Source organism: Acomys minous (assembly GCF_964271855.1).
Source record: "Acomys minous genome assembly, chromosome: 13".
Lineage (NCBI taxonomy): Eukaryota > Metazoa > Chordata > Mammalia > Rodentia > Muridae > Acomys > Acomys minous.
The window spans coordinates 90,394,942-90,417,308 of record NC_140495.1 but is presented as its reverse complement, the minus strand read 5'-3'; the positions used below and the strand labels follow the sequence as shown (position 1 = coordinate 90,417,308).

General features: G+C 45.8%; 2 protein-coding genes across 4 annotated transcripts in view; both read left to right on the top strand.

Moving 5' to 3' along the window:
• Positions 1-21,344, top strand: part of STOX1 (storkhead box 1) — a 64,320-nt gene extending 42,976 nt beyond the window's left edge. The window contains exons 3-5 of the mRNA XM_084751932.1: positions 1,647-4,002; positions 9,924-16,543; positions 21,245-21,344. Of these exons, the coding sequence (XP_084608058.1) occupies positions 1,647-4,002; positions 9,924-10,071 (2,504 nt within the window). The 3' untranslated portion in view covers positions 10,072-16,543; positions 21,245-21,344. The remainder of the gene's footprint in view (positions 1-1,646; positions 4,003-9,923; positions 16,544-21,244) is intronic.
• The window catches only part of DDX50 (DExD-box helicase 50), a 32,477-nt gene continuing 26,761 nt past the window's right edge, over positions 16,652-22,367 (top strand). Inside the window, exons 1-2 of one of the 3 annotated variants that reach the window (XM_084751947.1) lie at positions 16,652-17,032; positions 21,700-21,990. In XM_084751947.1, coding sequence (XP_084608073.1) covers positions 16,946-17,032; positions 21,700-21,990 — 378 coding nt within the window. In that variant the 5' untranslated portion in view covers positions 16,652-16,945. Of the gene's footprint in view, positions 17,033-17,056; positions 17,484-21,244; positions 21,355-21,699; positions 21,991-22,367 lie in introns of those variants that run through there. The other 2 variants (XM_084751949.1, XM_084751948.1) reach the window with 2 other exon arrangements.

Here is a 22,367-nt window from a genome sequence, read left to right as displayed (position 1 = left end):
CCAGGCTGGCCTTGTACTCACAGGGATCCACCTGCCTCTGCCTCCTAAATGCTAGGGGATTAAAGATGTGTGCCACCACCGCCCAGTTTATTTTTTAATTAAAAAAAAAACATTTAAAAAATTTTATGTATATGAATGCCCTATCTACATGTACACCTGAATGCCAGAAGAGGGCATTAGAGGGCATATAGATGATTGTGAGCTACCACGTTGCTGCTGAACTGAACTCAGGACCTCTAGAAGAGCAGACAGTGCTCTTAACCTCTGAGCCATTTCTCCAGCCCCAGAGGAGCATTTAAAGGAGAGTTTGGTGTTACAGATAAGGACATCAACCCAAGCCCAGCCATAGTTGCCAGGCAGAGACAACCCTGTGAACGCAACTCAGTGTGGATCAGTTGCTCGCACTGATAAGGACAAATTTCAAGAGTTAGAAAAAAGATCACCACTAGCCTATCTATATGTCTTTATGAAGACCAACTTATATAGTGTTTTGAAGTTTAATTATAATTACATATTGTTGGGGGATGGTCTGGTGTATTTTGATGCTAATTACAGCTTGCTGTCTGACCCACTTTTTGCTTTAATAAAAAGCCATCCCACCTGGGCAGGGCAGGAGATAGGTGGGGCTAGGAGAGAGAGAGGAATTCTGGGAAGAAGAAAGACTGCCAGCCGGAGGAGGAGACCTGAAGTGAAGAGAGGAAGGCCACCATGGGTTAGCTGGAGGAGACGCACATGGCCGGCGTGGATGGAACATCCGGCTCAGATCAAGAATATTAGCAACTATTTGGGATTATGTATGGGAGGTAGCTTGATAGAAGTTACTGGAAGCAGATGGCATGGGATCGAGACAGGGATCCCATGCCTGCCCCACTATGGGAGGTAGTTTAGAGGATTGATATCTGCCCTGCCCCAGGTTAACTAAGGCTATTTTAAAATATAACAAGTGTCTGTGTCTTGATTGCTAGCCAAGCCTACAGATAATACTGGTAATACAGATAACACATGCAATTTTTAAAAAAAGATTGATTTATTTATTATGTATACAGTGTTTTGCTTGCATGTCTGCACACCAGAAGAGGGCACCAGATCTCACCGTAGATGGTTATGAGCCACCATGTTGTTGCTGGGAATTGAACTCAGGACCTTTGGAAGAACAGCAATGCTCTTAACCTCTGAGCCATCTCTCCAGCCCAACACATGTAATTTTAAAAGCAATAACATATTATTTTTTTTGGCTTGTTTTGTTTAAATAGGGTCTCACTGTAGCTCTGGCTGGCCTAATTTTCAATATATAAACCAAGGTGATATTGTGGTGATTCTCCTGTGTTTGTCTCCTGAGCGCTGGGGTTACAGAGATGAGTCACTATCCTCAGCTCCTTCTAATTTTAAAAAAGTGTGTGCGTGCATGTGTGTACACATGTGTGCAGGTTAGAGAACAACTCTTGGGACTTGTTCTCTCCTGATACTTTGTGGGACTGAGCACCAAACTCAGGTTGCCAGGCCTGCATCCAAGCAGCACCCTTACCTGTTAAGCCATCTGACCAGCTAGCATGTATTGCATATAATCAGCTCCAAGTTTGTTAATCAAATATGTGGTCATTCTGAATTTCTGGTCTCACTTGTTTTATTTTGTTTTGTTTTTCTAGGTATTGCTGTTCCACCCTCAGACGTTCTCCACAGCACACTGGGGGCTCTAATTCAACAAAGGAAGATTTACCACACTGGGGAAGGCTACTTCATAGTTACACCGAGCACTTATTTCAGTACAAATACACCCATGCAGGGAAATAGAGCGCCTCTGTCAGACGAAGGGTGCTCAGGGCCCACTTCTGTCACCTATCTGGTGAGCGTGGACTGCTGTGCAGAGCTGGCCCAGGAGAGCGAGGCCCCTGTTTCTCACTGTCCATCCTGTCAGTGTTTCCTTGATATAAGTGTACAGGACTCTAAGGACCCACTGACTGCCGCAGAAGTGACTGGAAAACAGCAGGAAGGTCTTGAGGACCCCACAACTTCGACAAAGAACCAGGTAGTTTCAGCATCTGAAGACACCCACATCTGTGCAAGCCCCAAACCGTTACCATACACCAAAGACAAAGGCAAAAGATTTGGTTTTGGGTTCTTATGGCGCGGTTTATCTAGAAAAGAAAAGCCTAAAGCAGAGTATCGTAGTTTCTCTGCGCAGTTCCCACCCGAGGAGTGGCCTGTCCGAGATGAAGACAGCATCAGCAACATCCCCCGAGATGTGGAACATGCAATAATCAAAAGAATTAACCCTGTGCTGACTGTTGACAACTTAACCAAACACACCATCCTAATGCAAAAATATGAAGAACAGAAAAAATATAATAGCCAGGGGACGTCCACTGATGTCCTGACAACCAGGCATCATAAGTATTCTTCGAAAGAGGGAATTTGGAAAAGGCGGGGCCCGTCTGCCAAGCCCCATAGGCGGGGCTGTTCTCACAGGGACAGGCGTAGAGCATCCAGCCAGGGAAGTGAGCTTCAGCCAGAAAGCACTGGACTGGAAAAGCACCCCAAGGTCCCTGCAGCCCAGCCTGCTCCCAGGATGATGAACAGGTCCAGTGAAGGAGTTCATCGGTTGCACAGTGGGAGTCCAGCTGTGCTAGGCCCCCACTCGATTTATAAAAAGCAGATCAGTAATCCTTTCCAGGGCATGTGTCTCCGAGGGCAGCCAGGATCCAAAAGGCACAATGTTCAGAAAACCCGTGGTCTGAAACCTAGTCCCATCAGGCTGGAGGAAAGGCCTTTCCAGAGGGCAGGCTCTTCAGAGCCTTCGGGAGCCTTTGATGGTGAAATGCAACCGCCATATTCAGAGCAATGCCATGAGACACTGGAAGCTGAAACCAGGCGTGTGACAGAGGCTCCTGAACATCCTGTCGGTGTCGACTTCACAGGGGGCCCAGCAGATTATCCTCCATGTAGTGTCTGGCCAAGCCACCCTTGGTGCTGTTCCTTCAGGGAAAGCATGTTGAGAGGCAGGGTGTATGATGAAGAAAGCAAGGCCAACCCTGACATCTTAAGGAAAAGCTGTTCTGACTGGGACATGTTCTTGGGGACCAAAGAAATGCAGCAGCAGGTCCTGCCTGCACAAAGTTCCTCCACGTTAGACCCCGAATCCTCTGCAAATACAGCAGTGGCTGAGACACTGCACCAGTTCCAAAACCTTGACCTCTTAGATGGCCCGGTTGGTGCAAACCATTTGAGGACACATGAAAGACAAGATGGTGACTCAGAAGAGCTAACCAGGACGGCATTTGTCCCAGAGGCAGAGACTGTGAATATGGAAAAAGAAGGGCTTTCTGACAATGATGAGGTGGCCTCGAATCAAAGTGACACCGGGGCGGATGACGGGGCCTGCAGTTCGTTGTATCTAGAGGACGATGACGTCTCTGAGACTGATGACTTCTGTTGCACACTGCCTGAACGCGCTCAGTACTCCTTTGCAGGTGGAGGCGAGTGGAATCATTTGGGAAGACCAACGGTGACGGGGAGAGCCCTGACAGAGTGTGACAGCCAAACCTGTAGGTGTGAGCCCCTGGCGCCTGAAAAGAATCCCTGGTATAAGGCCACTAGGTGGTTTTCAAATGCAAGGGAAGGCCCAAAGCCTGATCTCACTGACAGCCCTGGCCTGAATTCAGGGACTCCGTTTGGTTTTAACTACAAAGGAGAAGCCACCGCTGCCCACGTCGGGGCCTCAGCTGCTGCTGCTGCTGGGAGCTTACTTGAGAGCTCTGCTGCCAGGAAAACCAGTTTCGGGGTTGAGGTCCCGCAAGATTCTCCTGGTGACATGGGGAACCACCCAACTGGCTGGAGACAGCGCCCTCCAAATAAGGATGTCAAAGATCATCTCACAGACAAGTTACAGCTTTTCAACACCTCACATGTGCCAGTGTTGGCTCAGGAGCCACAGCGAGCGCACAATCACCTGGAAGGGACAGAGAATTACAGCATGGCAGGAGACAGCGGGATCGATTCCCCGAGGTAAGGATGCATAGGGGCCATGCACTAGCTATTCCTGCAGGAGTTAGTAGATTCTGGGTGTGTGGAGCTTCCTAGAGAAAGCTGGAAAAAAAAAAACCCCGTGTGACAATTCGAACAGTCGTGTGTGTGTGTGTGTGTGTGTGTGTGTGTGTGTGTGTGTGTGTGTGTGTTGGGGGGAGATGGATAAATTGTATCAGGTTACAATGAGGTTGCATATTGTAAAACTATTTGGAGCCAGTGATGGTGCGCAGGCCTGTAACCCCAGCACTCGGGAGGCAGAGGCAGAGGCAGGTGGATCACCATGAGTTCGAGGCCAGCCTGGTCTACAAAGTGAGTCCAGGACAACCAAGGCTACATACACAGAGAGACCCTATCTCAAAAAACCAAAACCAAAACAAAAAAACTATTTGTATTAATTCTTTGAGAATTTCAGACAATATGTGTATTTAAGGATTTATTTTGTCTGTACATGTATGGGGGTTTTACCTGAGTGTATATCTGTGTGTGCATTGCATGCATGCCAGGTGCTCACTGAAGTCAGAAGCAGGCATCAGATCCCTTGAAACTGGACTTATGGATGATTGTGAACCACCATGTAGATGCTGAAAGCTGAATTTAGACCCTCTGCAAGAGCAGTCAGTGCTCTTACCCGCTGAGCTATCTCCCTCCAGGCCCATGCAGTCCATTTTGATTATGTCCACTGTCCTTCCCCCAGTTCCTCTCTCTCCACCCTACCCAACCCAACTTTTGTTGTTTTTTGAGCCAGGGTCTCTCTGTGTAGCCTTGGCTGTCCTGGAACACACTTTGTAGACCAGGCTGGCCTCGAACTCACATCCACCTGTTTCTGTGTCCCAGGTGCTAGGAACTAAAGGTGTGTGCTACCATTCCTCCCACCTAAATTGTTTTGTTTTGTTTTGTTTTGTTTTTTGTTTTTCGAGACAAGGTTTCTCTGTGTAGCCTTGGCTGTCCTGGACTCACTTTGTAGACCAGCCTGGCCTCGAACTCATAGCAATCGCCTGCCTCTGCCTCCCGAGTGCTGGGATTAAAGGCGTGCGCCACCATGCCCGGCCCACCTAACTTTTAAGTTTCAGTTTCTTCTCCTCCTCCATCCTCATCTTCTCTTCTCTTTTTCTTTCTTCTTCACATCCTTCTCTTCTCCCTCCTCTCCTCCTTCTTCCTTTTCTTCCTCCTCTTTTCCCCCCATCAAGTTAGTTTGTGCTGCCCAACTACTCTAGGGAGTGGGGCATGACCTAGACAGTGGTTGACCTCCAGGGGTCTCATCATTAAAGAAAACTGACTCTATGACTTCCTTTTTCTTATGTATTTATTTATTTATTTTTGGTTTTTCGAGACAGGGTTTCTCTGTGTAGCCTTGGCTGTCCTGGACTTGCTTTGTAGACCAGGCTGGCCTTGAACTCACAGCGATCCGCCTGCCTCTGCCTCCCAAGTGCTGGGATTAAAGTTGTGTGCCACCACACTCGCCTGTGAGTTTCTTTTTAATGGGGACCAAATTTTTGCTGGAAATTATTTCTAAAACTAGAAAAGAAAGCAAAGCACTTTCAGAACGTAGAGTTGGAAATTTTCTCACCTATTCCCGGATCTATATGTGTTAAGGAAAGGATGTGCGTACCCTCTCCTCACTTAACTTGTTTAAATGACATTGTTCATGTGACAAACAGATTATGGACTTAGGATATATTTAAGAAGTAAAGTATTGGGAGTTGTAGCCCAGCTGGTAGAGTGCATGCCCGGCATTCACAAAGCCCAGTACTGCATAGACGGGATGTGGAAACAAAACTCTAACCCCAGCACTTGAGAGATGGAATCAGAAATTTAAGATCATTCTTGGCTCCATAGCATCTTCAAAGCCAGCCTGGATTCAACACCCCCCAAAAAACCCTAAATAGTAAATAAATTTAAACAACATTTTGTGTGTGAGTTCTATAACAAAGTGTGGAGATTAGAGGTCAACTTGAAGGAGTTGGTCCTTTCCTTCCACTGTGTGGGTTGTGTGGATATTACTCAGATTATCAAGCTTGGCAAGTTTCTACCCACTGAACAATCTTTCCATCCCCTAAAGTATTTTATAAACTTTGTAATGATACTATTGCTTTCCCCCCTTTGCTTTCTTTTTTCAAGACAGGGTTTCTCTGTGTAGCCCTGGCTGCTCTGGAACTTGTTCTTTAGACCAGCTTGGCCTCGAACTCAGAGATCTGCCTGCATCTGTGTCATGAATACTAGGATTAAAGGTGTGCACCATCACACTCAGTACAACTACAAGTATTTTAACAAAATTCCTAAGAGTTGGTGAGGTGGCTCAGAGGTTAAGAGCACTGGCTGCTCTTCCAGAGGACCTGAGTTCAATTCCCAGCAACCACATGGTGCCTCACAGCTGTGTAATTGTATCCCTGTGTGACCTCGTGCCATCCTTTGGCGTGCAAGTGTACATGCAGACAAAATACTCTCCCACAGATATAGGTAAATCTTTTAACAAGGCATTCATAGCCATGTGTCCGTTTCCACCCAGTTTATCATGGATTATCCTGCAACTGATACATGCACAGCTATCTTGAGATTGAATTTTTTGTTTTGTTTTGTGGGTTTTTTTTGCATTACATTTTTTTAAATGTACATGAGCATGTGTGTAATATATGCTCATGTGTGTACAGGTTTCCTTTGGCGGCCAGAAGCTGGCTTTGGATGCCCTGGAGCTGGAGTTAGAGGCACTAAAGCCACCCAGTGAAGGTGCTGGGAACAGAACTCTAGTCCTGTGCCAGAGCTAGGCCAGGCTAGCTTCCATCTTGTGTCCTCCCTGCCTTACCCTCCCAAGTTTTTTTGGGGTGGGGCTGGGGGAGGTGAGGTGTTAGTTCAGAGTTTCGAAAAAGTCTTCTTGTGTACCCAAGCTGCCTTGAGTATACACGGCAGACCCTTCTGTGTAGCTCAGGGTATGATGCTTACCATTATCACCTAGGAGACAAACTTGTGAGAGACAATCTACATTAGGTTAATTGAAATAGGAACGCCCATGCCAACCGTAGGCAGCACCATCCCATAGGCTGGGCTCCTGGATGTAATGGAAAACAGGAGAAAGTGAGTTGAGCACTCTGTTTCCTGACTGCCACCAGGACACAGTGTCACCCACTGCCTCAAGCCTTTGCTGCCCTGACAGTGTCATCATGTGCCCTTGAACTCTGACCCAGTAAACTTTCTCCTTTAGGTTGTTTTTATCCACATTGTTTTGCCACAGCAACATGAAATCTCAGTGCTGGGGTTTCAAGCATGAGCCACATCCGCACCTATCTCGAAGTTTTTTTTTATTTTTGTTTGTTTATTGAGACAGAGTCTCACTGTGTAGCTCAGTCTGTCCTGGAACTCTCTCTCTGTATAGACCAGGCTGGCCTCAAACTCATAGATCCTCCTGCCTCTGCCTTCATGTGCTGGGGTTAAAGGTGTGGGCCACCATACCTGGCTATTTTTGAAAAGGTTATTTTTTTTCTAGCTTTTTTTTAAGGAAAAAATTATATGTATCGATGCATTGCCTGCATGTGTGTCTGTGCACCACATGCGTGCCTGGTGCCCACAGAGGCTAGAAGAGGCCATCAGATCCCCTTAAGTTATAAATGGTTGTGAGCTGTCCTGTGGATACTGGGAACCAAAATCAGGTCCTCTGCAAGAGGAGCCAATTTTTTTTTTTAATTTTTGGTTGTTTTGGTTTTGATTTTTCAAGACAGGGTTTCTCTATGTAGCCTTGGATGTCCTGGAACTCACTCTGTACACCAGGCTGCCTTTGAACTTGGAGCTCTGTCTGCCGCTGCCACCTCCACCCACCTGGAGCCAGTGCTTTTAACACCTGAACCGTCCCCTTCTCAACCTGGAGGTCTCCTGTAGGGACAGGGCAAATGACCCTTTCACAGGGGTCACCTAAGACCATCAGAAAACAGATATTTAATTTACATTATGACTCATAGCAGTAGCAAAGTTACAATGATGGTGGTTTTGTTTTTGTTTTGTTTTGGTTTTGGTTTTGGTTTTTTGAGACGAGGTTTCTCTGTGTAGTCTTGGCTGTCCTGGACATACTTTGTAGACCAGGCTGGCCTCGAACTCACAGCGATCTACCTGCCTCTGCCTCCTGAGTGCTGGGATTAAAGGCATGCGCCACCACCGCTGCCCAGCCAAAGTTACAATTATGAAGTAGCGATGAAAATAATTTTTTGGTTTGGGGTCACTACAACATGAAGGACTGTATAAAAGTGTCACAGCATTAGGAATGTTGAGAACCACTGGCCTATCCAATTCCACAAAGAATTTTTTTTTCTTTTTCCAATTATTTTGCTTTGTGTGTTTCCACAGGTGTGTGTACACAGTGTTCATGTGGAAATAAGAGGCTTTGGGGGGGTTCATGTTCTCTCCTTCCACCTTGAGGAGGGGGTCCCTCTTGTTTCTGCTCCTGCACTGTGTTTACAAGCTCCTGTCCCCACTTCCCGTCTCCCCCCAGGCAGACTTGTTGGTGTCACCACCGCCCCAACAAGTTTTTTAAAAATTGATTATGATATGGTTATCTTGGTTTTTTATTATTGTTTTTTGGTTTTTTGGGTTTTTTAAATTATTGATTCTTATTTCGTGTACATTTGTGGTTTGCTTGCATGTGTATCCGTGTGAGGGTGTCGGATCTTGAGGTTATAGTTGGGAACTGCCATGTGGGTTCTGGGAATGGAACCTGGATCCTCTTAACCACTGAGCCGTCTCTCCAGCCCCTGTTTTTTGTGGTTTTTTGAGACAGGGTTTCTTCTCCGTGTAGCCTTGGCTGTCCTGGACTCACTTTGTAGATCAGCCTGGTCTTGAACTCCGTGATCTACCTGCCTGTGCCTCTCGAGTGCTGGGATTGAAAGGCGTGTACCGCCATGCCCAGCTACGATATGGTTTTCTTGAGAGGCTTATAATTATTACAGATACTCAGAAGGAGAAGGAAAATAACCTTTGAAAATCAACTCTGTGCTGTGGTTCTTACTGTTGGTGTCAGGACCAGATGAACAGGACATAGTTGGTACCTTCTTTGAGGAGAAATAGAAACAAAATTAACAAGGACAAGCTGAACAGAAGAACACAGCGTAGACTGTTTTTTGTTTGTTTGTTTTTTGAGACAGGGTTTCTCTGTGTAGTCTTGGCTGTCCTAGACTCACTTTGTAGATCAGGCTGGCCTCGAACTCACAGCCATCTGCCTGGCTCTGCCTCCAGAGTGCTGGGATTAAAGGTGTGCGCTACCACGCCTGGCCTGACTCATTCATTCTTAACTGCCAAAGAAGTGTGGCATTCAGAGTCGCACGTGGACTAGGCAGCTACTCAAGGGTTGAGCACCTGCCTCACATGGATGAGACCCTGAACTCAACCCCTAGCACCACAAGAATAAACAAACAACCGCCCCTCCAAACCAAGCATCAAATTACCGGCACAGCCGAGGACATAGCTTGGTGGTAAGGGACACACTTAACAGATGTGCTGCAGCAAGACAAATGTGCTTAGATAAATAAGAACCTAGCTCACTGTTCCCAGGACAAGGACATTGTCTATATGAAGACTGAAAGAGCCGATGGTCCCTCCTGTGACTCTGAACAAGAAACTATACAAGCTATTGATACTGATTCCTTTGGGGAGTTTGTTGATTCTGGCCAGCATGTTGGCTGAGAACTGATACAGGTTTGAGAACTGATGATCAGAAAACACAAACTCCTTTGAAATCACCTGGCAAATATTTGGGAGTGCTACTGTGTGGCATTTCACATGTAAAAGTTCACTAGGGTTTTGAAAGGTCATCTTAGATTTAAGTGTGCTAGTGTAGCCTCAGACTGACAGACTGCAGTGCCTTGAGTGGCACTCTGGGCCCCTTTTGAAGACAGTAATCCTGTCCTTTTTGATATCTTTAGGACGCAGAGCCTGGTGTCTAATAATTCAGCCATTTTGGATGGATTTAAAAGAAGCCAGACTTTTCTGCAGAACCGTGACGGCGTGAAGAGGAGCCAAACACTCCTGTCTAATCCCTTGCTCCAACTAACTCCAGTTATAAATGTCTAACTTAAAAAAACAAAACAACAACAGCAAAACCAAACACTGTTTTGCAATGTGGGCTGGAGAGATGGCTCAGAGGTTAAGAGCACTGTCTGCCCTTCCAAAGGTCCTGAGTTCAATTCCCAGCAACCAGATGGTGGCTCACAGCCATCTATAATGTGATCTGATGCCTTCATCTGGCCTGCAGGTGTACCAGTATATACATAATAATAAATAAATCTTAAAAAAATAAATAAATAAATAAATAAATGTGGTCTTACACTGTGGTTCAGGCTGGCCTGAATCTCAGCAGCCATGCAGTGCCTTTGCCTCAGGAGTGCTGGGACGGTAGGCGTAAACCACCGTGCCAGGATTAAAATTGTAACTGACTTGGGAGAACTCTTTTTCTTGTTTTTGTTTTTTGAGATAGGGTCTCTCTGTGTTAGCCTTGGCTGTCCTGGAGTTGCTTTGTAAACCAGGCTGGCTTTGAACTCAGTGATCCGCCTGCCTCTGCCTCCCGAGTGCTGGGATTACAGGCGTGCACCACCACCGCATGGCTGACTCTGGAGAATTAAACATTGACTATGTAAGAGTCCTCTAAAGCTGAGCATGTATGCTATTGTTAATACTAACCTCACTATATTGCAATCTGATTACTTTTTTCTTTTTACAATTTTAAAGCAGTTTTTAGTGCTTTTACTAAAAATTTGTTGTAGTTTTTAATAAAAGAAACATGAAATCATTAGTCCTTTTCTAATTAAATGTCACTAACTTTTAATTTTCCTTGTTGAGTTTCTCTGTTACGTATTATGCTGACTTACTACCCAGGGGCGTTCTCATTAAGCACAGGAGTATGGAATTCTCTGGTTAAGGATTTCACCCAGAAAACAAGCGCTTTTTAAGGGCTGCCTAGGTTCTTGAAAACTAAAGTCTTATCGGGACGAACTGATGTACTATGATGCCTGCTGCTTTCTAGAAGAATCCTTCGCCTGGGTCACTACTGGCCAGGATTCTCTTTTTCAAACGGCCTGTATGTAAAGAAACGGCTCCAAACGGCATGGACTAAGGATGTGTACAACTCCCATGTCCGAAGACTTGGGGTTCCCTTTTGCATCCCAGGCTCTCGACCGGGAACCTGGTCTGCAATGACTACCACCGGCGGCCATCTTGGAGATGGGCGTAACCCGTTGCTTGTATGTGTTGCTTTAAGGAGCATTTGAGACAATTTTCTGGTGAGTAGTCATGTCTTCTGATTTCATGCTGTCCCCAGACTAAGGTCCAGACAGGTTTGTTGTTGCTGGCCGTGTGTGTGTGCCTTTGGGAAGCCACGGAACACAATAGCCAGACTTCACACCGGCCAGGTCATTGTGCTCACGTGAACTGAGCTTCTGAATAGAGACCGCGGGGCTGGGTCCCTGCAGCCTCAGTGACCCCAGGCGGCACGTCCCAGAGGAGGCTTCAGTAAGTTAAACCCCGATGCGCTGAAGACATGGCAGCTGAGAAGCAATTCATCCCTGATGGTGGTGGAGTTAAACGTATCCCAGTTGTGGCCCCACGTGGCAGGCCTTGTGCTCCTGAGGGCCTCCGCTGTGCTGAAGCCCCTCCCCCATCAAAGATGATGTTTACTAATCATCTCACCTCCGTTCCAAAAACGGAAAAAGCAAAACGACCCCCCCAAGTGAAAAACGGGCAAATGTCTACTGTTTTTGTGTCTGTAGTAGTACGGCATTCAGTTTAATTTGTAGTGAACTTGCCACGTTTTCAAAGATTCTAGGTTTTTAAAAATTATTTTTTTATGTGCATCGGTGTTTTGCAGGAATGTCTGTGTAAGGCTTGTCAGATCTTGAAGTTACAGACAGCTGTGAGCTGCCATGTGGGCTGCTGGGATTTGAACCCAGGTCCTCTGGAAGAACAGTCAGTGCTCTTAACTGCTGAGCCATCTCTCAGCCCCCTCAAAGATTTTAAAAGGCATACAAAATAATAAGCTGCCAAATTGGATGTGTATCAAGGATTGTGTTGAAGGGAAACATGGTGGAAATGAATGAAAATTAGCCTGTTTCCTCAGAAAAAATTTAAGTTAGACTCAGATTCTATTGTAAAAGTTGGTTATATAGTAGCATATTTTTATTTAATTATATAGACAGTATTCTGTCTACATGTACACCTACAGGCCAGAAGAAGGCATCAGATCACATTATAGATGGTTGTGAGCCGTCGTGTGAGTGCTGGGACTTGAACTCAGGGCCTCTGGAAGAGCAGTCAGTGCTCTTAACCACTGAGCCATCTCTCCAGCCCGTATTTAGTAGTATATTTAATAGCAAAATCATTTACTGATGGTAAGTTAATCCACGGTAGGGAGTGTAGCAGTTGTAATATGCCCTGGTGGGGGTGGGGGGAGAGGATATTTCTAAAATCCGTTTGTCTTACTGGGCTACAGCCAAGTGAACTGAAGAAACTTGAAAATGGAAAGCCATTTGAGGCCAGGAAGGCTGTAGCTCAAATGGTGGAGTGCTTGCCTAGCATGCATGAGGTCCTGGGTTCAAGCCCGAGCACTGCATGAAGTGAGCATGGCGACACATGCCTGTAGCTTTACCACTCGGGAAGTGGAGACAGGGGGCCTAGAAGTTCAAGGTCATCCTTTGCCCTGCCAAGTCTGAGGCCGGCCTGGGTTACGTGAGGTCCTGTTTCAATAGGAAGGAAGGCGGGAAAGTTTACAGAACTGCCAGTTTTCTCTTAAGCTTTGGCTGTGGGCATTGGCACTGGGGCTACAGTGATGCCTCAGCTCTCCATGTTTCTTAATAGTGCTGATGACAAATGCCACTGTTGAAATGGCTTCTTTAATGCCATTAAGACACACTAAGTAGATTTGTAGTGAGTAATGTTAAAATTTCCATTGCCTACATATCTGGATTGGTGCCCTGTGATGGTAGGTGAAAGACTTGAAAAAAAAAATCATGTATTTACCATCTCAAACTCACACTTATTGAGCTGTTGTTACATAGTAAATCAAGGAAATTCATTCAAAAACTTGTGAAACGTGTCAAGCCTGCCACCAAGACTGAGTTTCAGAAGGGCCAAGGGATTAAATCATCCCCAATTCCAGGAGTTCTTAAAGTGTTTGATGTTGACTTCGACATTTGCTTTTGGGAGATAAGATGGCTAAGTTGAGACCGCATGTTGAAAAGGTTTTATGACTTTTGACATTAAGTGGTTTATAGTATCAAAAACACTGGACCAGTGAAACGGCTCAGTGGCTAAAAGGCACTCGCTGACAAGCCTTACGCCCTGAGTTCAATCCCTGGGATGCACATAGTGGAAGGAGAGAACCAGCTCCCAACTACTGTCCTCTGACCACACACACACACACACACACACTAGAAAGTACAATGCCAAGTGTCCCATTTGTTTTATATTCTCTTTCACTTTCATAGTAGAAAATAATTTTAAATAATGAAGGTCTAATGAAAACTCAGTGGGTTAAGGCCCTCAAAGCCTGATGACCTGACTTCAATGCCCGGGACTCATGGTGCAAGGACAGAAGTCTTGAGAATTGTCCTCTGACTTCCACACATGCTAACCACAGTAAAGGGAATAATTCATTTTTAATTAATGACGTTTTATAACTCATATGCTATTGTCTTTATTAGTGATTGTAAACTTAGGACCCAGTCAACATTTTTAAGACTCTTTGGGTGGGTCACTGGGTACCTCAGAGGGCTGTCCTCTCATCTCCGTGTGCACACGGTGCCAGGTACATACAGACCTCCAGCACATGCACACATACACATACATGCACGATTAAAGTTTTGGTGTTTTTTTTTTTTTGTTTTTTTAGATTTCTTTTACATGTATGAGTGTTTTGCCCACATTTATTTGCATACCACGTGCATGTCTGGTATCCTGGGAGGTCAAGAGAGGGCGTCAGAGCCTCTGGGATTGGAGTTACGGATGACTGTGAGTCCACATGGGAGTGTTGGGAATTGAACCCCTGGGCCTCTGCAAGAGCAAGTGCTCTTAACAGCTAAGTCACAGAATTAATAAGCTAAAGCCAAAGGCTAGGGGATGTTTTTTTTTTCTTTTAATAGGCCCTTTGATAGAGAACAGCAGGAAAAGAAGACATCTGACTTTAAAGGGTATATCAGTAACTCTTGAGATAGTTAGAAACTGGGTCAGCATGATGGCTCCACTGGTAAAGGCTTCGGCCACGGAGCCTGATAATCTGAGTTTCATCTCCGGGATGCACAGCATGGAAAGAGAACTTCTGCACACAAAATAAAATGGGAAAAACCAAACCAAACTAAACCTAAAGCTGGGCCTCGGGGTACATGCCCTTCTCTAGCCCTAGCCCTGGGAGGCAGGAGCAGGCAGATTCCTGTGAGGTGAAGGCCAGCTTGCTGCTTCTCCATGGTAAGTTCCAGGTCATTCGGGGCTACATGGGAACGCTCTATCTAAAACAAACTAAATCTTTAGAAAATGAACTTGTATGTGGAAGTGGGGACAACCATGGTCCGTGCCTGTAGCTGCAGGCACTAGGAAAACTGCCTCAGGCTAATCACTGGACTCCAGGAATTGATGTTTTGAATCGATGCCCGTGATGGTTTACACTGATGGTCATCTCGACAGGAACTGGACTCTTCTGGGCACGTGGCTGTGAGAGAGCCTCTGTATTTGGTTGAGGTGGGGAGACCCACCTAGCTGCCAGGCAAAAGGAAAAGGAGGGGGTACCACCATTCACTTCTGCTTCTTTCTAGTGGATGGGATGGGACAAGCCGCCTGGTAAGCCCGTAGCCATGCCTTCCCTGCCGTGAGAGACAGTAGCCTCCAGCTACGTATGAGCCAAAACACAACTTTTCCTTAAGTCCCTTCTCAGCTATTCTGTCACAGCAACGACAAAGATAAATGACGTTTGAATTCCCGTTGGTTCCAAATCTTGTGATCAGCCATAAGACGAGCTTGACAGTATAGCTCTCATTCCCACCTTCCTTAGCAATTAAGCTGATGGCTAAGCTCCACTCCTTGAGCGAGTCACTCATGTCTAAATATCGGTCTCCACCCTCCTTTTCCACCTGGCTAGGTGGAGGTCAGAGGATTGGGTCAGATCCTTAGGACTTAAAAAGGCAACATTTGTTGTTGCAGAGAGCAGTCACTTGAGGAAGGAGTGTTGAGTCACCTAGGCCCTCCTTTTTTCAGGTTTGCCATGAGAAGTTTTGGCATGAGGAAACAAAAAAATAGTATCCCAAAGAGCTGAAATTTGACTTCATCGGTGTGACTTTCAACCCCGTTCTGTGTGTGGCTATTAACTTTCTATGCGTCTCGTATTCTGCTGTAGGGGCACAGCGACGATCACTGTTGACCTGGGTGTAGGTGTGAAGAGATAGGGTGCAGAGAAGCCACTTAGATTTACAAAGATCTAGGAATAGAGACCGTCAACCGTTCCTCCAGCCTTCGGAAAAGCCTTTTTCTCCTGCTATTCCTTAGCCACATCTAGTGTTCATGGAACTGAATCCCTAAAACTACATTCAGACAGTCATTGACCTTAAGGCAATCCTTAATTACACGGAAGTCCGGAAGCTATCACAGACTTACTATTGTGATTCCGGTTATTCAAGTCTAATCTCCAAATTCAGGACATGTCGCCGCCATATTGTAATTGTGCTAAAGCCTATGCTTGAGCCTGAGGTTACAAGGCTGCTGCCTTAGACACTGTCAAGTTTTCAGGATTGCTCCCGCGCCCCCGTCTCAGATTCACCTTCCCTCAGGAATGACATAGCTGATCGACTGTGTGAAGTGATCATCAATCAGTGGGTTTAAGGGCTGGGGTTGCCGTTCAGTTGGTAGCAGGATCACCTGCGCTGTGAGGGACTGTGGGGATCGCACCCAGTCTTTGTGAGTACGCACAAAGACCAAGAAGTCAATTGGCTGACACTGATTATCTTTTGTATAAGTTTGTAACTCAAAGCCGGCTAATCCTGATCAGTAAGATTAAATGTATTTATTACAAGTAGGTAACGTCAGACACATTGGCCTTGTGTTTAAAAATCTTGGATTCCTTTGGGTTTCTCCTATTCCTTCTGTTTCATAGGAGCAATCGCCTTCCAACTTTGGGAAACTGTAGCTCTGAGAGTGGTTGTCCCCATCTTGGGTTCTGATCAATTTACTAGTCCTGCCAGCACTACTGATTTTGGACAAATAAACTCCTTTCTCGGGTGGGTTTTGTTTCTTCTTGGGAGCGTGAGAACCAAAATGAAGCCGTTAACTTAACGCCTGCTTAAGAGGCTGACGTCCCTCAGGCTCGCCCTCCGCCGCAGACCCACCAGACTCTGCAAACCCCAGCGAGCTTCAACGTTAATGCCTGTCCACCCGTCCAGCGGGAATCCGTTACACGCTAACGCTCCACCCACCACGGGGGGCGGGGCGAAGGGCTGCAGTTTCCGGCGGCGAATGGCTGGACGGCGCGTGGCGCTCCCGCCTGCCCCAGTTCGTGCTTGCACACGAGCCGGCGCGTCGCGCGTCAGCCCCTGTCCCCCCGCCGCCTGTGAGGGGGCTGCTCGAACGCTGCAGGGCATGCTGGGAAGGGAGGTGTTCCAAGCGGGGGAGGGGGACACTTGGAATTCGTGCTGCGCCGAGGCCCGTGCTCTAGAGCAGCCTGTCGCTTCAGAGCATGGGCGGGCCCATCGGGTCCTCTCACGCTTTCATTGGCCGAGGGAGGCTGCGGCTCTCTGGAAAGAGTCTTCCTCCCCGAGAATTCGGGCTGCTTTGCTCCGGCAGTGCGGTGCGTGGCCCGGAAGTGACGCACGTCGTTGGCCGCCGGCCGCCCTGCCCCCGCTTCCTTTCACGCTGTCGGTGCCCGTAGGTGGTCGTGGCCACCGCACCCGGCGGGAGGTGGCGGCGGCGGCCAGTAATGCCCGGGAAACTCCTCTGGGGAGACATCATGGAGCTCGAGGCACCCTTGGAAGAATCCGAGAGCCCGAGGAAGGAGAGGCAAAAGGTGCGCTGCGGCTGGGCCGCGCCTCCCTCGGGCTGCGCTGGCCTGGGCGGGGAGGGGAGCGGTCTCTGAAGGGGACGACCTGTCAGGATCCGGCGCGAGCTTCCGAGGGAAGCCTTCCCCCGCCGTGCTCTGCCCTGTGAGGTCTGGGGACGCCATCCCCATCGCCACACTCCCGGACCTGGAGGAGGACGGACCTAGGCTGCGGCCGGGCTTCGTGGCACTTCAGCCCGACGTCTGCCTTTACGCCTGGATCTCTCCAAAGAGATGGGCAGACTTGAGCTCCCGTCGCCGTGGGATCTGCTCATTTACCCTTTCTATGGAGGCGAGGCCCTTCATTTGATTTTCCAGGGCCTTCGAAGAACATAATTAAGAAACATGATGGCTTTGCCTGTGTGTTGCTTCTCTGTGGCGGTGTCGTGTCTGCAGCAGTCTCAGGGAAGGCTATCCTAGGGTAACAATCCTCCATAATTGGGTAATAGAAGCTTAAGGAATAGTGTCACGGCCAGGGTTACCAGGGTTTGGCTGTGATGGACTTCGTGGGGTTGTATTATGATTAGCCTTTACTGTCAGTATTTTCAATCCACAGGTATTTATTGAGGCTAATTTGTTCCAGACTCTTTGCTGAATACCAAGGAGCTTAAACTAATTAATTATGCAAAATGGTCCCTGCCCACCAGGAGCCTGTAGAGGATTTTTTTAGAGCCTCTACCCCTACCTCCGTCCGAAAAGAAAAAAGAAAAAAAGAAAAAGCAAAAACAAACCAACAAAAATTCTCAAAAAATAGAGTTGGGTTTTTTGTTTTTGTTTTTTTGACATTGGGTTTCTCTGTGTAGCCTTGGCTGTCCTGGACTCACTTCGCTTTGTAGACCAGGCTGGCCTCGAACTCACAGCGATTCGCCAGCCTCTGCCTCCTGAGTGCTGGGATTAAAGGCTTGTGCCACCACGCCAGGCCTAAAATAGGAGATCTTAAGGTGCTAAGAAAATGCACAGGTACATTTTTTACTGGAGACATTTGACCTGGAGGGGGAAAAAAAAGCTGAGGAGGATGAAAAGACTGTGGGAAAAAAGGCATTTGATAAGATATTTATTCTGTAGAGTGTTAGAGATCGGGGATATACCCCTAGGACTTACTTATCACCAAGGTAAAGTTTACCTTATAGCTAAGCAGCCTGCTCTTCCTCTTCCTGTGTCACCTTCCTAATGGGCATTGGGCTGAGGTCACTGGCATGCCTGACAAATGCTCAGTTTTGAGCTATTTCCCAACCCTCATTTTTCTGATTTTGTTTTTCTGATTTTGTAGAATATGCTAAATTTTGAATTTACATTTTGACTTTTTTTTAAAGATTTATTTGTTTAGTATACAATGTTTTACCTGTATGTATGCCTGCAGACCAGAGAAGGGCACCAGATCGTGTTATAGATGGTTGTGAGCGACCATGTGGTTGCTGGGAATTGAACTCAGGACCTTTGGAAGAGCAGCCAGTGCTCTTAACCTCTGAACCATCTCTCCAGCCCACATTTTGACACTTCTATTTTTCAGTGCTAGGGTTTTAACTGGACCACAGCCCACATTCTTTTTTTGTTTTGTTTTTCGAGACAGGGTTTCTCTGTGCTGGCCTTGGCTGTCCTGGACTGGCTTTGTAGACCAAGCTGGCCTCGAAACTCACTGGGATCTGCCTGTCTCTGCCTCCCGAGTGCTGTGATTAAAAGGCGTGTGCCACCACACCCAGCCACAGCCCACGCTCTTAAGTGTATGACTTGATGATGTTAAGTGTAATAGAATTGATCTGCTGTCATGGCCACCAACCATCGCTAGAACCTTTTCATCTTTCCAAGCTGAAGCTCTTTGCGACTTAAATACTAACTCCCAAGCCTTTGATTTTTACTACTGTAAGCTCCTAGGGTAGATTATACACGTAATCTCCAAGCAATTACTTTAATTTTAGTTGCTCTTGAAACCTCTATTTTTCCTTTCACACCCAAATCCTGCATCTGATAAGGTAGGGATAATGTTTTTTTGTTTGTTTGTTTTTTCGAGACAGGGTTTCTCTGTGTGGCCTTGGCTGTCCTAGACTCACTTTGTAGACCAGGCTGGGCTGGAACTCATAGAGATCCACCTGCCTCTGCCTCCTGAGTGCTGGGATTAAAGGCGTGCGCCACCACGCCTGGCAGATAATGCTTTTTTCTAACACCAGTGTACAGCAAGGTTTTGTTCCACTGTTATCTTTGTGATTGGCATTTTTATGTGCTTCCTTGTAAAGTTAACTTTATATAGTCTGAATAGTTCCAAAGATTGCTGAGGAAAGTGACTGTATCTTTGTGTGTCCTTACATTTCAGTATATTCTTTTATGTTGGTAGCTTTCACATTGTAAATTGTCCAGAAATAGGAAATATGATACTTGTTGATTGTCCTTTATGAAAGAGAACTAGAAACTTGGAATTGGACTGGAATACCAGCTAGCAGGGGTAGAACATAGGCTAAGTCTGGCATTGAGATGAAGGTAATGCTAGTTTGGATATGTTGAGATAGGGAATTCATGTTCTTAGGAAATGAAGGAAAGAGAAGAGAGTCTGGAAGTGTGTGTTGAAGGCAAAGACTTGTGCTTCCAAGTAAGGCTGATGAGGACACACCAAGAAGGTGATGGACACAGAGATAGTCAGGCCCTGAGCCCCAGGAGAGAGGAATGTTCATTTTTAGCACTTTAGGATGTTGCAGGGCTTAGACTTAGGCATGTCATGTTGACTTGCTCCATCTTCTCCCTAACCTACAGGGCCCTGGAGCAGTCCAAACCCCATTGCTGACTATATAAATAATTGTTTTTCCATAGGACTTGCTGGTATATGGATCTGTGGACTAGTACAGTTAATTAAAAATGAAATGATGTAGAACATTTTAAAGATATTTTCTCATATTACTCAGTTTTCTCAACTATTCTATGAATGAGAAAATTTTATGCTAAAGCACTTCAAAAATTGTATCAGTATGGTGAAAGTTCGGCGCTTGTAGTTTTTAGTATAATGAATTACTGCTATCTAATTGATTAGTGATTTATTTGACCAAGTGATTCTGTTTGTTTGTTTTTTTGTTTTGTTTTTTCGAGACAGGGTTTCTTTGTGTATTCTTAGCTGTCCTGGACTCGCTTTGTAGACCAGGCTGGCCTCGAACTCACAGCGATCCACCTGTCTCTGCCTCCCAAGTGCTGGGATTAAAGGCATGCGCCACCATGCCCGGCTGACCAAGTGATTCTGAAGGACTAAATTTCCAAATCATTTTCTTGTGGTCTGTAAATATTAAAAAAAGAACTTGCCTCCAGTTTAGTATTTAAAAAAAAAAACAACTAAATATACATTTAAAAAAGTGTGTATGGGTATTTTGCCTGTCTGTATGTTTGTGTACGGTGTGTGCTTGTCTTCTGAGGCCACAAGAAGCTGTCAGAGGGTATAGAGCTGCCATGTGGGTGCCGGGAATTGAACTGTACTGTGGAAGAGGAGACAGTGCTCTTAGCCCTTGAGCCATCTCTCCAGTCCTGGTTTTACATTTTAAATTTGAAGTTACAGAATAGAGCCTTGGTATTTGGCTTTTTGTTGATGTTGTGTTAAACAGTGTTATAGTCCTTTATGCAAGTGTAACATTTAGTTTTATATAAATTACATAGTTTTGTTTTTCTTTAATCTATCAATTGTCAGAGTTCAGGGAGAGCTACACCTATTAGTACATGCCTGTAATCCGTGCACTTGGAGGTGGAAGCGGGAAGGTCAGGTGTTAAAGGCTACTCTGAGCTACATGAGACCCTGTCTCGAAACAACAATGAATTCAGTGAGGAAGTGTGATAAGCAAAGAATGTAGACTTCAGGTCAGGCAGGGCTACATCCCATTCTCCCACTTCCACCTGCAGAATATCCTCTAGACCCTTGGCGAGTACTTGACCTTTTAAGATGTTTCTTCATTTTAAAGTGACAAAGATAATACAGGTTCACCATCCCTTATCCAAAATCATTGGCACTAGATGTGTTTTAAAATTCTTATAAGCTGGAAATCAGTAGAAGGGTTGGGGACCTGCAGCCTTATATTAAATATGGATAGTCACACTAAATGGGATAAGGCAGTGAGTAGCTTCACGTTCATTGTAGTTAAATTTTGCCATCGAGTGAATTCAGATCAGATAAGGTTTTGTCTCCATATAAGTTACAAAAACACTTTCGGTTTTCAGAGCTTTATGGATTTCGGAATTTCGGATAAGGGATTATGGACCTGTACTTCCCTGATAGGGTTGTTATGAAGATTTAAACAAGATAAGCCGAAAACATTACACAATGATGGGTAGGTACTCAATACATTTTTTTTCCTTTTGAAGATGTTAGAAGTTTTGTGTTTTAATTTATAATTTTGAGACTTCATTCTTTTCCTGAGGATGAACTATTTAACTTTCCTAAAAGTCTTAGGATGGGCATTAGAATTGTAGAGAGGAGGTCTTGAAAAGGCAAGAGATAGCATGATAAATAGAAGCAAGTAAGATGCAGACTCCCGCATTACTAACCAGCGTGGATTTCTTCCAGGTAGGGTCGAGTGTAATTGTAGGCTGAGCTTAGCAGGCTGGGAGTCGTACTTGAGTTGCTTTAGAGTCCTAAAAGGAAAGCTCGTCATTGTTTGTTTCCTTGTCTACAGAGTGATAGAAGGAAGTCAAGGCACCATTCTGAATCAGATGAGAAAACAGAAACAAGAGAAAATGGTGCTACAGATGACCTGGATGCTCCCAAGCCCAAGAAAGCTAAAATGAGAGAGAAGCTAAATGGAGACCCTGGAGAAGGGCTCAGCAGGTTTCCAGATGAATTCTCCCCGTCTCAGACATCAAGACGGAAAGACCTGCCAAACGGAGATGTTGATGAGTATGAAAAAAGGTCAAAGCGAGTGTCATCCTTAGAAAATTCTCATAAGTCAAGTGATAAAGTGGAGGAGGTACACAATATTATATTGCATATGGTGTTGTCTTTGAAATGTAGGCCAGCCTGATGTTTTAGGTTCATTAGAATTGATTATATACTATTTCCTGCTTAGTGTCTAGGTTTCTTTCTTTTGTTGTTTTTTGTTTGTTTGTTTGTTTGTTTTTCCAAGACAGGGTTTGTCTGTGCAGCCTTGGCTGTTCTGGACTCACTTTGTAGACCAGGCTGGTCTCGAACTCTCAGTGATCCACCTGCCTCTGCCTCCTAAGTGCTGAGATTAAAGATACACGCCACCATGCCTGGCTTTTTTGTTTGTTTTTGGTTTTTTTTTTGTTTGTTTGTTTGTTTTTGGTTTTTTGTTTTCGAGACAGGGTTTCTCTGTGGAGCCTTGGC